A 16,255-nucleotide genomic window follows, 5' to 3' on the forward strand; every position below is an offset into this window, starting at 1 on the left:
TCATGAACAGTCCGTTTGCTGCGTTCTGCTGTCCTAGTGTCTCCTGATATTAACCTGTGGAGGGCCATTTGCCCCTGTACTGGTTGACCCCAAGCTGGTTCTTTGGTTTTGGTTTTGTTGCGCAGCGTTGCTAATAGGTGTCACTTAGTACTCCTGCCTTTGTTCCCCTTTCTCACAGCCCTCCCCCTTTCTCTTCTGTTTGCCTGTTTATTTTGTGCTTTAGATTGGGAAAGCAGATAGTCAGTGTCTTGGCATTAGTCTAAACTACAAGCAAATGGACTTGAGTAAAGGCTCGAGGGACTAGCTGAAAGTGATGTGTTCAAGTTTTAGTGTAACTTACAGATTCTTAGTCTTGAGTAAGGGAGTCAAATGTACAGTGCCCCATAGGTGTGTAAAGTGCCTCTAGATTGGAAAACAGGCCATTTCACTGTATAGGAAATATACTGCTTTGATAAGGCTGCACGTAAATGCCCAAGTTTGAAACAATATGACCACTTTGCTCTTGAATCAATAATCAGCGTAAAGTTATTTTGAATTATTATTTGCTTTTTTATTTTTCTAAGGGGACCAAATAAGCCATGAATGTGCCAAGGCAAGTCCTTAGACCCTAAAAACCAGGTTTAGAGCCAGACTCACAGAAGCCTCTCAATACATCTGTATTGGATTTGGTTGAATTGAAGTCTCCTTGTAAACTGGAGCGTAACTACCAGAAGAAGCAAGCTTGCAATTAAATAACTTTGTCCTTCTTAACAGTGAAAGTAGACTTTGGTTTCACAAGGCTCTGCAGGAAAGGCCTTCGCCAGCTTATTTGTAACCAGATGAAGTGCAACCCCTTAGTCGTTCATTCTGCGCATGGCCAGCGCCTCAGAAAACACAAGCCACACCGCACACCACCACAGAAAACGCATTTCAGCCTTCCGTACATTTAATTTTCTTCAACATTACCTTGCAAACCACAGCAAATCAATAACAGAATAGTTAAGTACCACAGGTTCTTTGTGTTTTGTTTTGGAAAATATTGCTCAAGGCTAAAAGTGGGTTCTATTGATGATTTTTATTTGCTACTGGGACACAAGATGATCAGAATTTTCAAATGGTTTGCTTCCTTTTTTGTGGATTTCCTTTAGGGGGAAAAAAAAAGGAGAGGGCAGTTTCAAATGGAAAATGGTTGCTGATAGCAGAAACTCTGGAGTAACTGGTAATTTTCAATCCTGTATTTTAAAGACTAGACCTGGTAGCTTTGGTCTTTGTTAATGCTTTTATTTCAAATTTTCCAAAAGGGCTGCTCTAGCCAGCCCCTTGGGTTCCCCGACACTCACCCCAATAATAACCCTGTCTGCTGTATTGAGTAAAGCTCAAATAACTGGAGCAACTTAGCTGGAAAGAGTAAAAAAAAAAAAAAAAAAAGCTGGAAACTTCAGTTATTTACCCAAAAGTTCAACATCTGGTATCTTTAGCAATTTTTCCTCTGTGTTTTTTGTTGATTTGATAACATCAAAAAATCTCCACTTCAGCTTCAGTCTTTGTGTGAGTGGTTGTTTTTCCTTATTAAGAAACTAGAAAAGCTGTTACTAAGATGGATTTTAAGAGGTAGCAGCCTTTAGTTAATCAGATGCTTCTTGAAATAAGATGAGACTGGATATGAAGTGTTTTGAAAAGTTAAAAGTGTGATGCCCGGACTGGAAACCTGTGACTCCCCTGCCAGGGTGATTATTTGTCGCTGCTCATTGGCACCTCCCAGTCACCAGCATTATCACCCTTCCCACTACCCCCACCATCACTGGCACACACACTCTCTCTCTCCCTCCCTCTCTCTCCTGACGCTGCATTTTCAGCTATGTTGGCCTCACATCATTCATATGTATGCCCTTATTATTTTAGCATTTTCCCCCGATTTGTGGTTATATGTCCTTTTTTCATTCCTAATTATATTTGCTTGTGTCCTCTGTTTACCAGTTTTGTCAGAGGTTAGTCCACTTTACTAATCTTTTTTAAGAACCAGTGTTTTATTGATTTGATCATCTCTTTGATATCTAATTCCTTTGTGTTCTTTATTATTTGCTGTTTTATGTTTCCTTTGGATTTACTTCTTGTTCTGTGCATAATTTTTTGAATTGCACACTTAGCTCATAAATTTCCAATCTTCTTTTCCTTAATATATCCATATAAAGCTATAAATTGCCTTTTAAGTATTACTTTAGCTGCATCCCACAATATTTGTATGTAGTGTTTCCATTGTCATTCAGTTCTAAGTAATTTCCAGTTTCAATTAGGATTTTTTGACCCACAAATTACTTAGAAGTATTCTTTGTTTGCAAATACTCAGCAGTGTTTTGTTGTCATGTGATTGTCTGCTTTTCATGCACCATGGTCAGAGAACGTGGTTGGTATAATATCAGATCTTTGTTATTTGTTGAAATGCGCTTACTACACTGTTGATTTTTTTTTTCCAATGCTCTCTCTTTGCTTGAAAGGAATGTGATTCTCTAATTGCTGAATGTAGTGTCCTATTTACCTCCTTTAGGTCAAACTTGTTAATTGCGTTACTTAAATATTTTGTGGCCTTACTAATTTTCTGCCTGCTTTATCTATCAACTACTGAGAAAGCTGTGTTAAAATGTCCCATGATTAGTGTGGCTTTGTCTGTTTCTCCTTGCACTTTGTCAGTATTTGCTTTAAGGTGGTGATGTTTGGTACCTATGTCAAAATGCTATATCTTCATTTTTAAATGTTTCTTTTATCTTTATATAGTGACTCTCTTTACCTCTAATATATTTTGCTGTTAAGTTTTAATTTTGTGTCTGATATTAACATACTCTATGCTATCTTCTTTTGATTAGTATTTGTCTATATGTTTTCCTATCCATTTGTTTTCATCATTTCTATGTTCTTTTGTTTTAAATGAATCTTTACATTTTGCTATTGTTTTTAATTTTATCTGACTCTTTTAATTGCTTAATTTAATCACTTATATTTATTGCTTATTGATACACCTGAATTTTTTTTCTACTATCCTGTTTTGTACTTTTTTCTCTACAATGCTTTTTTAACTTCTTTTTTTCTCCTTTCTTCACTCTATTAGATTATTTTTTTCTTCTTTTTTATTCTTTCCATTGGTTTAGATATTATATTCTATTTCTAGCCTCTTATTAGTTATCCCTGAGTTTCTAACTTAATTTAGCAAAGCCTAAGGTTAATCACTAAATATACACCCTTCCCAACAATGCTCAGCCTTAGGTTCAATCTCTTATCTTTGTATTAGGTAGAATTGGCTTTAGCGTCACATGACTAACATGAACAGCAGCTTAAATAAAACAGCAGAGTATTCCCCATACATATAAAGGAAGGCAAGAAGTAGGGTGTCCAGACTAATGGCAGCTCCTTCCATCTTTCCAGTCAAGGGGCATTTGAACTCCAGCCAACAGGAATGAGGAAAGATGGTGGAAACACCCCTTCATTTAAGGACAGTTCTGGAGATTGGCACACAGCATATGCACTCACATGGCATTGGCCAAAACTAGCTGCAAGGGAGGCTGGGCATGCAGCTGCTTTGCTGGGTGACACTTACTAAAATCAGGATTTGTGTCACTAAGGAGGAAGGGGGAATGGATATTGAGAGGCAGCTGGCAGCCTCTGCCACAGCATCTCTCCCCCAGACATAAGGACCCTAAGAGTTTCTCATCAGTCCCTTCTTTCATGTCCAGGATTTCATTGTCATCTTGTTTTTAGATCTTCACAATTAGTCATTACTCTTGTTGTCGTTTTGTATAATCGGTGCTTGTTGAGATTTATCCATGTGTTTACCAGTTATGTGTTCCTTATTCCTGTTGCATCCCACTTCCTCTTTCTGCAGTTTCTTTTCCTTTTGGAAGTACATTAAGAGTTCTGTCAGTGAGGGTAAAACTGTCTTGAGTTTTTGTTCTAGGATTATCTTCACTTTGCCTTTTTTTTTTTTTTTTTTTTTGGCTGTGCTGCACAGCTTGTGGGATCTTAGTTCCTCAACCAGGGATTGAACCTGGGCCCTCATCAGTGAGAGCATGGTGTCCTAATCGCTGGACTGGAGCGGGGCCAGTGGGGACAGCAGGGGTCAGGGGACCAGCCAGCTCAACTGCTTCGTGCAACTCTCTGGGCAGCCACACCTGCCAGGTGTATACCTAGTTATAGAATTGTTGGGTCACGGCTTCACCCAACTACCTGCAACTGCCAGTGCTGGGTACCTCACACCAAACTACAAACAGGACAGGAACACAAACCCACCCATCAGCACACAGACTACCTAAAGCCATATTAAGCTCACAGATACCCTAAAACACACCACCTGACACACATCAGAGGGAAAAGACTCAGATCCACACACCAGAAAGCAGGCATCAGACCCTTCCATCAGGCAGCCTACTCAAGACACTGGACCAGCCCCACCACAGCAGGCAGAGAACAGAAACAAGAGGAATTACTACTAGGCAGCATAGGAAAAAGAGACAACAAATACTATAAATTAGACAAAATGAGAAAACAAAGAAACACCTTGCAGGCAATGGAGCAAGAGAAAAACCCACAAGACCAAATAAATGAAGAGGAAATAGGCAAATTGCCTGAAGAAGAATTCAGAGTAATGGTAGTAAAGATGATCCAAAATCTTGAAAACAAAATAGAGAAAATACAAGAAACAGTTAATCACTGGACTGCCAGGGAAGTCTCACCCTAACTCTTGATTGTTAGTTAAATTGGGTTTAGAAGTTTAGATTGACAGTTTTTCCCAGGGCCTTGCAGGTATTCTGTTGTCCTCTGGCTTCTACACTTGCTGGTGAGAATCTGCTGGCTGCCCTGTTGCTACCCTTTATGAGAGAGATGTCTTTCTCTCCAGTTGCTTTTAACATCTCTGTTCCTGGTCTTCTGCAGTTTCCCTAGATTGTCTAGGTATAGGTTTCATTATAGTTATTCTACTTGGAGATCATTGTGATTTTTGAATCTGAAAATTCATGTCTTTCCTCAGTTCTCAGATTTTTCAGCTGTTGTCTCTTTGGATGTTGCTCCTACCCCACTGTGTCTCATCTCTTCTCATTCTTTCCTCTGGGTCTTTCTCTTTCACATTAAAAAAATTCATATTTTTTGTTTATTTCTTGCTACTGAGTAGTGCTCTGGCTAATTTTCTCCAACCGTTCTTCCAGCTTACTAAGTCTTTCCTCAGCTGTGTTCAGCCTGCTGTCTGGCTCATCAGTGGAGAGTTTCTTTAGTTTTTTCCAGTCACTATTTGTCTTATTTCTGTAAGTTATATTTGATTCTGTTTCAAATCTCTCCTCTTTTTCATGATACCTTGTTCTTAAGGGTTCAGTTTCTTCTTTTATATCATCAGTCTTTTCAAGTGTACATCATTTTACATTTTCTTTCCTATTATTTTTCTATCATTTTAGTTCTGAAAGCTCTAATCTTCCTGTGTGTTGTGTTTGCTGACTCTTGTCCGTGGATAATTGTTTCCTCACATATTTTGGAGTTTTTATTGTAAGCTCATACTGAATGAGGCTTATTACTGTGGAAATGATTGAATTCCAGAAGTATTGCACCAGAATGGTTTTTCATTTGCTTCAGAGAGACACTCCAGAGTATTACTAGATCAGTTTGAGTGTTACGTTTGTTTATGAGCCTTATATTCTCAGACTACAGCAGTGGTACATTGGACCCCAATGTGCACGAGGCTCAGAGCCACCTTACACAGCATCCATCCCCTTTGCTGATGGGCAGACTCTCTCTGGTGCACCTTTTCTGCAGTCCCACCTTTGCTTGGGGTCTCAGGCCAGCTCCCCAGGTGGATCTTGTCTCCTGTTTCCACTTAATTCTTCACACCTCCCAGGCCCTACATTCCTGAAACCGATAGCCACCCTTAGGGCCACAAGACCTCCACTCACACACTTACAATTCTGGTTTTCAGTTCCCTCTTCATTTTTGGCTCTTGCAGATTTCCTTCTTTCTTACAAGTTCATCTGTTATGCTTTTTTGGAAAATATTCCATTTTATCTGGCATGGCTGGAAGTTTGTAGAGGGAAGACTTTTAGGCTTAGTCTCTCCCCATCTCTTCATTCACTCACTGTCAGAATCACTCCATTCTGTTTTGTTCAGCATGCTTACTGAGCTCCCCACTGTGTGCCAGAAATTGTGCTGGGTCTCATTGTCCCTTTCCTTCCCTTCTGCACACTCACGTGCCCACATATGCACGCGCGTGCACTCACGCGCACGCACACACATACACACACAGCCAAGGTCTCAGAGTTTAAACATCAAATCCTAAGAGGTAAGAAAATAAGGGCAGAAGAGAATCCACCCTTCTGAGCACCGTGTCTTTAAACGGCCGCCACCACACAGTTGGTGCACCGAAAGACAAACCTTGAACACCCAGATGCCTGTAAGTGGCCCCCGTGTTCACTGCCTGGACCTGCTGCAGACTCAGCCTCTCGCACCAGAGTCCTCAGCATTATTGGAGCAAGGCCCCCACTCTCCCTCTGGCACCCTCAGATCCTGACTTCTCTGGGTATCTGCTCAGCCTGAGACTGCCTGGGGAAGCCAGCACGCTCCCTGCTGTCCCCACCCCCTGTCCCATCTGAGTTCCCTACAGGGCAGCCACCACAGCTCCCCTAAATGGGCCAGTGGCACCATTCTGTCACCCACGTGGGTCAGCTTCCTCAGACACAGACCCATGAGTGCTGGCATTCCGCATGTTTACCCCCTCACAGTGGTCTACTGCAGTCGTCCTGCGCCTCCTCCCACACCACACTGCTCTGGTCCTGTGGCTGCCCTGTAAGCACAGGCCCTACAATGACTGGTGGAGACCTCTGGAAACATCTTCCTCTCTCAATGGACCGTTTTTTAGTTGGTTTTTTTAAAGATTTTTTTGATGTGGACCATTTTTAAAGTCTTTATTGAATTTGTTACAATATCGCTTCTGTTTTTTTATGTTTTGGTTTTTTGGCCACAAGGCATGTGGGATCTTAACTCCCTGACCAGGGATCGAACCCTCACACCCTGCACTGGAAGGCGGAGTCTTAACCACTGGACCACCAGGGCAGTCCCTCGATGGCCCATTTTCTGATTACTCTGTGTAGGAACACATAGATCTGCTCAAGGGAAAGGTGGAAAGCACCTTGACCCCCTTAGATGCCTGTGTACAGTCTAGGATGGCTGGAGGTAAGCAATTTGCTGCTAATAATTGAATATTTGGGAAGAAACATCTATTTCTGTAGCAATTGTGAAGAATCAACTCAGGAAGGTTGATTGAAAGGGCATGTCACAGCTGCAAACCATTTCTAAGGTCTTAAAAGGAAATGAAGGGCTAGAAGGGAACCCCCACCCGCAGCCACGGAAAAGCTTTAGGAGTCAGAGGCCGAGAAAGCACAGTCTCAGAACACGTGCCTTACCTCGGAAAGCTCCGCAGCCAGGACGTTGGCCCAGGTGAGCCGGGCTGGGCAGATGGGCAGATTCCCCACTAGCTGACAGGCAAGGCTCACACCCTCATCTCACCGCTACTGCCCCAGTGGCCTTCTACGCAGGGGGATAGTAACCTCCCCTCCCACTGCCCAGCGTGTGTCTACAGACAGCAGTCTCCCACCCCACCCCACCCCAGAGGCAGAGGGAGCAGGGGTGTTCGGTGGGGGTGAGGAGTCCAGCCAGCAGCCTCCCCGTGTTCAAAACCAGCTGAGAAGTAAGACTCAGGAGGTGACAGAAAGGAAGCATCATTTCTGCTTCTGTAAAGTCTGAGCTGAAGGCTGTGCTGACGTGTGTGGCCCGAGGGGCCCTGCTGGTACCTTACCACAGAGCCCAGTCAGAGGTGAACCGCCTGCCCGGAAGCGGACCCGGAGAGGGCAGGCCAGGAGCCAGCCTCCCTGTGGGCAGGAGACCCCTGAGCCGGCCTGCTCCGCGCTTCCTCCGTTGCCCCTCCTCCCCCGGGGGCCCAGCTGAGGCGTGTGATAACAACACGGGTCCCTCCACGGGAACGGTGAAGCCAGGGTAATGGAGGTTCCCCTGGAGTAGTTTCTCTTTCATAGGTGAGGCCATCGTGGCCCTTCCCAGGCCTTCGTGACTCCTGGGCTGGCGAGAGAAGGCTCGCTGGCTCTCAGTGCCGGGCTCCTTGCCTTACCCCACACAGGGGCAGATGGGAGAATTGCTTTGGAGAGGCCTCAGCTTCTCCCTGCTGAGTCACACCTCGGGGCTCCCCTGCAGCTGCAGTCCTGGCCGCCGCCTTCCCTGCCTCCCCGCGTTGATCAGCTTGGGCACACCCGGCCTGGAAGGAAGCGTTGACCCCAGGGATGATCACAGCGTATTATCTCATGTAATTAATGTTATGAAGGCTGCCCACTGCCCCGCCACTTGTCAGCAGTTTAGCAGACATTGGACATACATGCATTTTTCCAAAAATTATTTAACTTCTCCAATCTGAAATTTTCTCCAGGGTAAGTAGGGATTAGGTTGCTGGTTTTGAATCTGTAGCAGTGGAATGCTTTTTATTACGTAAAGTTAATGCAGGATCTCAATATTAACATGAAAAAAGTAGGGTTTTATTTTTGGTTTTTTTGGGTTTTTTTTTTTTTAGCATGAATGTGTTAGTATTCATTGTAGACAGTTCTTTATAAAGGCATCCATGAGATTTCTCTTGAAGAACACAACAATCTGAGAGCCGGGGTCATAGGTGATGGTTCCAGTCTAATATCTGCATCAGCATCCTGCTTCTCTCTGCTACTGTCTCAGGAGCCCTGTATCAAGGAAATTCTGACTCATCCTGTTGCCCTTTCAGCTTAGGCATCTTTTAAACTCACATAGAAGCTTTAAAAAGGAATAGCAGAAAAGTTTTATTTTAGAGTTTAGTTGCAGTAACCAGCAGCTGTTCATATGAATTGCTTCCGGTAAATCTAGAGGTCAGACAGGAGGGACTCAAAGCTTGCAGGAGCCAATACCACTGGAAACTCAGAGCAGGCTTGACCCATACCACTGGCTGGGCATCATGTGCCGGGCCACTGGGCAGACGTGCTTCGTGCGCTTGGTGCACTGGCTCGGGTGTGGTGCTCACACAGTTTTATACCTACACAATGTGAGCGGACATCACAGCCCTGAGTTCTTTCAGATGCCCAGCGCACCACTGCAGCCTTCCTAGGTGTCAGCCCACGTACGAGCAGTCAGTGACATGCACAGATCTAACAAGCAGACTGCCTAAGAGCTGCAGAATATCGGTCACCATCACAGTGCCGGTAACACAGTGCCGGTAACACAGTGCTGGTATTCAGGGTAACATTAAGAATTGAACATAGTTGAGTGTGTATGTTATTTTTTAATTAGTTTTTTAACAAATATAGCTTAAAATATCTTAATGATTTGAATCAAAGATGTGTGGAAGCCCCAACACACCTCACACCCTTAAGGCCCTGCTGGTCTCTGAGGTCCCATCCAATCCCACCACGCCTCCATTGTTGTCGAGAAGGACTGCAGTGTTTTACCCCTGCCACGAGGGCTGGACCCTAAAGGGGCATGCAGAGAACCTTCAAGTAAGGTTGGCAGGCCCAGCACGGAAAGGTAAAGTGATGGGCAGTGCATTGACCTTGGGGCCCCTCTGGCCTCTCAGACAGCCTCTCTCAGGCACCTGCCTCATGACAGCACTGGCCCTGTGGCTCACCTGAGCATATGTTGGACCCTGTTTGTTTTGGACTAGCTGGGGTGTAGCCGGGCTGGGCTTGCTTGCTTGAACAGCCCATGGGTCCTTGGCATTCTGTCCCGTGTGACGTCCTTGGTGGGAAAGGAGGTGCCTGGTGGCCTGGAGATCGTCCTGAGAGAGAAGAGTCCTGTGGTCCAGAGAGTCTAGCTCAGCCTCAGCTGTGGAGCCTCCTCCCCAGGCCTGCCCACCCAACCTGCAGCACCTCTCACCGAGCATCAGGCTCCTGGGAAGCAGCATAGCCTACCCATCAATCCAACTAACTTTTCTTGGTGGTTCCTACGTGTTTAGCGCTGCCTGCCCCTTGAGGCTTCCAGTCGAGGCTCGTGCTGGGATGAGGTGGGCTCAAATGACGATAACACATAACAGAACACGTGTGTGTTCTTGTTCTGGGAGAAACAGCACCTCTTGAGAGGAGACGTGAAGAAAGACCCCACCGAGTAGATCTTAGGTTTGGGGTGCCGTCTGCTGCTGGGCATCCTAATTATTTCCACTCTTATCTGTAGGGTGTGGTCTCTATAGCCCTGAAAAATTTCTTCTAGGCCCTGGGTCTTCATTTCCCTGCTTCTCTAGAATCTAGACCCAAAGAGAAGGAGCAGAGACCACGCGGCGCCTGCTCTGAGGGCAGGCTGTCCTGCAGGGTGGACGCCGCCACGCCCCAGCCTGGCACTGACGAGGAAGGACAGCATAAAGGCTGAGGCTCAGGCTCTGGAGACAGAGCCGCATTCAAGCACTGTGATCTTGGACAGATTCCTTACTCCTTCTGTGCTTCAGCTCCCTCATCTATGAAACAAGTATAATACTTAATAGACTTACTGAGTATTAAAAAAGTTACTTGATTAGAAGTGCCTAGCACAATTTTGAGCAGGGAGGACACAGTTTGCCTTTTTGCTACTGCCATTTGTTTGTCCGTTAAAAATTACTAGTTAAAAGTAATGTACCATATATTCTTTTAAAAAGTAGGAATTTAAAACTCACTGTGCCCAGCCTCAGTGAGCAGAATAGTGTGGTGTCCTCCGTGGCAGAACACCAGCCTGCTACTTTCTAGCTCTGTGACCTTAACCCCAGGTCACGTTTATTGGCATCTCGGGCTCCTTTGTCTGTAAATGGAATGTTGGGTGGGTTCAAGGCCACGTAAGGCAGCCCGGTCTTGGCTCGCAGCAAGGGCTCGGTGAATAGATGCAGAGAGGACAGGCAGGTCACTTTTTCCTGTCACAGGCCCATGACTAACTGAGGGCCGACTACCTGCCAGCGCTGCAGCAGGCCGTCAGCAACACCAGCAAGTCATTAAGTGATTCACACGCAGGAAGTCTTAGGAAGTTATACAAGAGAGGAAGGTGTGGAGACCCCAAAGAGGTAAATTCCTATTTGGGAAGAAACTCAAAGCCCAACTAAGGGCAGAGAGTGAGGTGTCAGTGAATGAGCACTGGCCCAGGAGTCCAGACACATCAACCTCAGGCCGTACTTCACCGCAGCAAGCTCGGGGAGTCCACCTCCTGCCCACACGGTGGGCACCCGGACCCCTCCTCCTCTGGCAGGAGTGTGGCGCCTTGTCCACACAGGGAGGGTCCTGCCGTCAGTGGTCAGGAAGGCATCTCATCACAGTGACACGGGTGGGCAAAAATTAGGGACGTTATTACAGAAGTAGAGGGCCAAACTGTAGTGAAGCCCTGGACGCCAATGCCCAGGTGAGGGAGGGAGTACTGAGCACTCCGGCTCCTCTTCACCAGTTACCGCCTGAGCACGACCTGCCCCTCGGCCAGCTGCTGGGAAGTCTGCACCCGGTGACACCGCCGGCTTTGGTTGTTGTTGACTCGTCTCTCTTACTCTCCTGTGTCCTACTTTTGGATCCATCCTACCTCTTGCAGTCCCATCCTTTTCCCTTCATTATGTCTCATCTTCTGTGGCGAAGTTTGTGGACCATTATACTTCAACCCTCGCCGGTTTAATTGTTGCAGTTGGCCCTGAGAGAATCCGGGAAATGAGCGTGACTCCCACTGCCTGGTGATGAGGACAGGGAGATCGTTCAGCGGCTCCAGCCCGCACATGCCTGTCGGCCTCTGCAGAGTGACCGCTGACGCACTCTCCATGTGGGAGGCAGAGGCCTGGGTGTCTGGGCAGTCACCTTGGGTGAAAGGTGCTCTTGCTGAGCAGCGTGTAGGCGACTGGCTGCTGGGAGGTGGGCCACGCCATGCTCCTAGTGATCCAAGAAGCCCGAGGGGGGTGTGAGCGCTTGTCCATATCTGGATTCCTCTCCCTGGGAAGGATGTGCATGTACACAGGTGCAGAGGAGGGTCTGGCTGCAGAGGGCTGCGACCTTCTCTGGGCCACACAGAGACCCCCAGAGGGGCCTGTGAGGTCAGGAGAGCGTGGCATTGGGAGTCAAGAGAACCACGTGGTGCTTGCAGCCCAGCCCTCTCTTGCATGAGTTCACGCAGGTCCCTGAGCATCTGTTTCCTCATCTGCAAGGTGGTTGTGTGCACCTCCATAGTGAGCATGGATATCTGGTGGGAAAATCAGGACAAAAACCTTGGCAAGGGCCTGGCACACAGCATTCAATCCGTGGTGCTGGACTCAGTATTCTTCAGTGTGCAGTTTCCATCCGCCTCCAGGCACCTGGCTGTTGCAGGCATCTGCTGGGGCCTGTCAGGAGCTGCCTAGGAACTCAAGCACCTCAGAGTGGCTGAGTGATCTTCCTGCTTTTCCCAGAATTGTCTGTCAGGTTTTGTTTGTTTGCTCGTTGAGCTCATGAGGAATACCTGCATCGTGCGTGTCACGGGATTGGAGGAGTGTCCGCTGTCCTCTAGGGAGGAAAGGGAGCACAGGTTCACGCAGGTCCCTGAGCGTCTGTTTCCTCATCTGCAAGGTGGTTGTATGCACCTCCAGAGTGAGCATGGGTATCTGGTCAGGGTAACAGGATGCGGTCCAGCCCTGAGAAGGTACCAGAGAAGAAACCAGGAGCTCCAGCACTTAACCAATCACGTCCCCTCCCTGGGGCTCAGTTTCCTTTTCTGTAAAATGAGGTGATGGTATACTTTCCTTGCTTCCCAGCCAGGGCTGATGGGAGGGGGGAGTCAAGTGAGAGTGACCTGCCACCCTGACACCACTCTCCCGGGATGTCCCAGAAGTGGCACTCACAGGGGTCAGGACTGCAGTCTCAGCCCGTCTCTGGCCCGGCGGGCCTCAATCCCACGGCAGAAATAAGGCAAGGGGGGATTGCAATCTGGATGTTGGTCCTCCTGCCTCTGCCTACCCCAGGTCAGCCCAGGGAGAGCCCCAGGCAGTAGGTTTGGGTTAAGAGACTTGTGACCAGTCACAGCTCTGGCAGCCGGGGCGGGTCAGTCATGAGCCTGTGGCCTCTGTTTCCTCATCGTGCCCACCTGTGTGGCTTAGTGCCTCCACCCCAGACCACAAGGTGCGCATGGACCCTGTAGGTGGAGATGCTGCCAGGCTATTATGGCCCCCGGCTCTCCAGTGCCATCTCGGCTCCTGTTTCCCTCTGTACAACTCTCCATGCTCTAACTACCCACATACTAGCTTTCTTAGCACATCCAATCACATGGTGGACCAAGCCGCCCACAGCTCCCACGTTCACCTGTCACAGCCAAGGATGCCTAGAGAGGCTGGGGTCCCTTCCATCTCTGTCTCTCTGTCCTCTTTCTCCCTCTGTGATTCCCCTTCTCACCGCCCCCAAACCCATCAACAGTGGCTGGAGACAAAACCACGTCTCAGTCACTCCTGTGGTGTAAAGCATCAGGGGTACACAGGTGATGGGAGTCACCTCCCAGCCAGGGAGGGCAGGAAAGGGGCAGAGTCCCCATCAGAGCGGTGGATGCCGACCCTCTCCTCGTCTGCCTCCCGGGGCACCTGGGCGAAATGCTGCCTGCAGTGCGGCCATCAGCCTTCCTGTAACTGGAGGAACGCTCCACTCTCCCCTCCCGCGGTTCCGCTCTGCTTGTTCCTGAACAGATGATAACAGAGATGGAGCATATGGCCCCCAAAGTCACCGGGCATTCTGGGAAAGTGACACTGTGCCACCCTGGGCTTGAGGGGAGGGGCCCGTCAGCTCCTGAGCACAGCTTCTCCCTTTGTTCTTCAGAAGGGCGCAAGGTCGCTCCTCTGAGCCTCCTGAAAAGGAGATGTGCTCCCTGACTTCAGGAAGAATTCCCTCCATCTAGGCACTGATTTAGGCAGGCACACATAGGTGGGATTATATTTCTGGGGGGCGGGGGACATATGAGAGCCAAGATAGCGTCCCTCCTGGGCCTCTCCCAGCTCAGCCCCCACAGGCTTGTGCTACCTGCGGGACACGCACTCAACCCGACCTCCCACTCCCCTTCCCCAGCCACAGTCTGCACTGGGTGCCTGCCCCCTTGGGGGCCCTGCAGGTGTGTCGGGAGCATGCAGGCAGATCGCAGGAGGCGCGCAGCTGGGCGCCAGGTCCCGCTCCACTGTGGCCTTGGCGAGTCCCTGCCCTGGGTTGGTGCGCTTGGCGTTCTCTAAGCTGAGTTTCCTCCCTCACTACACCTTTGACAGTGTTCCTTGTGCCTCTGAACTAGACCCACATAGGTTGCTCCTGAGGCTGGTTTTCCTTGCCTGAACGGGGAAAACCAGGTAAGGGACGTGGCGTCAGCCCAGGGTGAGGAGGCCTGGATGTTCTTCCTTCCTGTCCCCAGGGACATCTCAGGGCTGACAAGCAGTCCCCTTTCCGTCCCCCGGCCTGGCCTGGACTGCTCCCATAGACGTGGGGTCTGGGCGTCGGCGCCCCGGACCCAGTCCCTCCTGGCCACGTGACGAGCTCATCGGGAAAGCTCCCTCGAACGCTCAGCCTGGCCAGAGGGGAGGCCAGAGGGGACCCAAGAAGGGCTCAGAAGGCAAGAGGGAGCTGGGAGTTGGGAGCTGGATGGCTGAAGCAAAGGGGAGAAAAGAAGAAGGGGGGCGTGGGGAGAAGGCAGCTTGGAGCCCTGCATTCCCTCCGCTCGCGCACCGCGGCTCCCTGAGTCTCAGGCTGCTAAGGTTTTGGTAGGAGAGGAGGCTGCCAGGTGAGCATTCCTTCGCAGAGACGTGCTTGGGGAAGAGGAAGGAAGAGAATGCTTTGCAGTTTTCCTTTCACCTTTGACCTGTGGCCAGGGTGATCCCATGGCTGCCCCTGCTTTTTTCTGACCTCTCCTAGGAACTCCCAAGGAGGCTCTAAGGTTTTGAGGAGGAATCTTGTCTCTTCAGGACAGCCGGGGAGAGGGCTGACTAAATATAACCTGGCCTGCCTGTGGGCCAAGTAGGTTAGAGCCTGAGGCAGCCACATGGAGGCTGTACCGCCCCTCCAGTGTCCAGCCCCCAGGCCCCAGCTTCTCACCAGCAGCCAGCACATCCCTCCTCCCCCGACACGTTTGCCTTCCCTGTACTTGTAGACTGTTCATAGGAGAGCTTGAGGGGAGAAAACGGGGGTTGACATAGCCCCTGATGAGATGATTCTCCAGTCTCTGGGCAGCAACAGGACTGGAACGCTGGCAGCTCCGGTGCCAGGCCTTGCCTGCCAGCTGTTGGAGTGGTACTAGGCCGAGGAAGGGCCAGGCAGTGTAGAGTTAAGACAGGCTCACACCCTTGGGGATCTTGCAGGCTGGTTGGAGTTTCAGGAGAAGGTAGCTGAGCACCAGGCAGAATGTGAGGTTTGCAGCGAGTGCTCCAGACCAGCCTGTCACTGCTCCACCTTGGGCCTCAGTCATCTAGGCTGTGAAATGGGGCTGAAGCTGCTGTCACCCCACAGGGCTGTTGGGGAAGGCAGAGAACGGGGCTTGGAAAGTGTGATGATGTGCAAAGTCTGGGGAATGCCTGTCACAGCTCTCTCCCCTTCTCCACAGGGCCACCCATTCATCATGCAGTTCAATGACGGAAATGCCACCGTGGTGTCCATGTGGGTGTGCAGGGTGCTGGAGGAGAGGCGGAGCCAGCAGGGCCCCCCCTGAGGCTGTAGTGTGATACTAAAAGCCCAAGACTGGTCACCAAGGGGCGGACCCACCTGTGGTGCCCTCCTCCGTTTGCTGTCTGCACCAGAAGAGCTTTGCTGGACTCACCTTCGACGCTGCTGGCAGATGACCTTGCCTAGGGAGCCCTCAAGGGGGACTAACCCGCGCAGGGCAAGCCCTCACCCCCGTCGGGTCTGGAGGCCCGTCTGGCAGAGTGGGTAGAGGGGTCCGGGCATCAAGAACAGAGGCCTCTACGCCCTTGCCCCTCTTCCTTTTTCCTAACATTCTTCTTTGTAAAGGGCCAGGCCCCGTCAGCATCTTTGATGGGAATAAAAGTATTACTGCTTTGTGACTGCCTCCCCCCACGAGGGTTGTGCTGTGCAAGAGAGTCTGTTGCTCACCCAGGGCTGGGAGCGGGGCAGGGACGTGCGTGGCCGTGCCACCCCCGCCACGAGCGCTCCTGCAGTCTGTGATGAGGCCCACAGCCCGGCCCATCTGACAGGTGAAGAACTGAGACATGGAGGACCCTGAACCAAGTCCCACAGCGAGGCGTGACGAAGCCAGCACCAGAGCCGAGATCGCAGGACCCCTGTCGTGTGACCCT

The 16,255-nt window shown here is 49.5% G+C and overlaps 1 protein-coding gene across 16 annotated transcripts in view; it reads left to right on the forward strand.

Moving 5' to 3' along the window:
• MAP2K5 (mitogen-activated protein kinase kinase 5) overlaps positions 1-16,003 on the forward strand; it is a 262,400-nt gene extending 246,397 nt beyond the window's left edge. For 9 of the 16 annotated variants that reach the window (XM_057723002.1, XM_057723013.1, XM_057723006.1 and 6 more), the window contains one exon: positions 15,547-16,003. In XM_057723002.1, the coding sequence (XP_057578985.1) occupies positions 15,547-15,651 (105 nt within the window). In that variant the 3' untranslated portion in view covers positions 15,652-16,003. Of the gene's footprint in view, positions 1-1,127; positions 1,199-6,968; positions 7,207-15,546 lie in introns of those variants that run through there. The other 7 variants (XM_057723012.1, XM_057723000.1, XM_057723003.1 and 4 more) reach the window with 3 other exon arrangements.
• The last annotated feature ends 252 nt before the right edge of the window (positions 16,004-16,255 follow it).

This window comes from Hippopotamus amphibius, chromosome 2 (assembly GCF_030028045.1).
Source record: "Hippopotamus amphibius kiboko isolate mHipAmp2 chromosome 2, mHipAmp2.hap2, whole genome shotgun sequence".
Lineage (NCBI taxonomy): Eukaryota > Metazoa > Chordata > Mammalia > Artiodactyla > Hippopotamidae > Hippopotamus > Hippopotamus amphibius.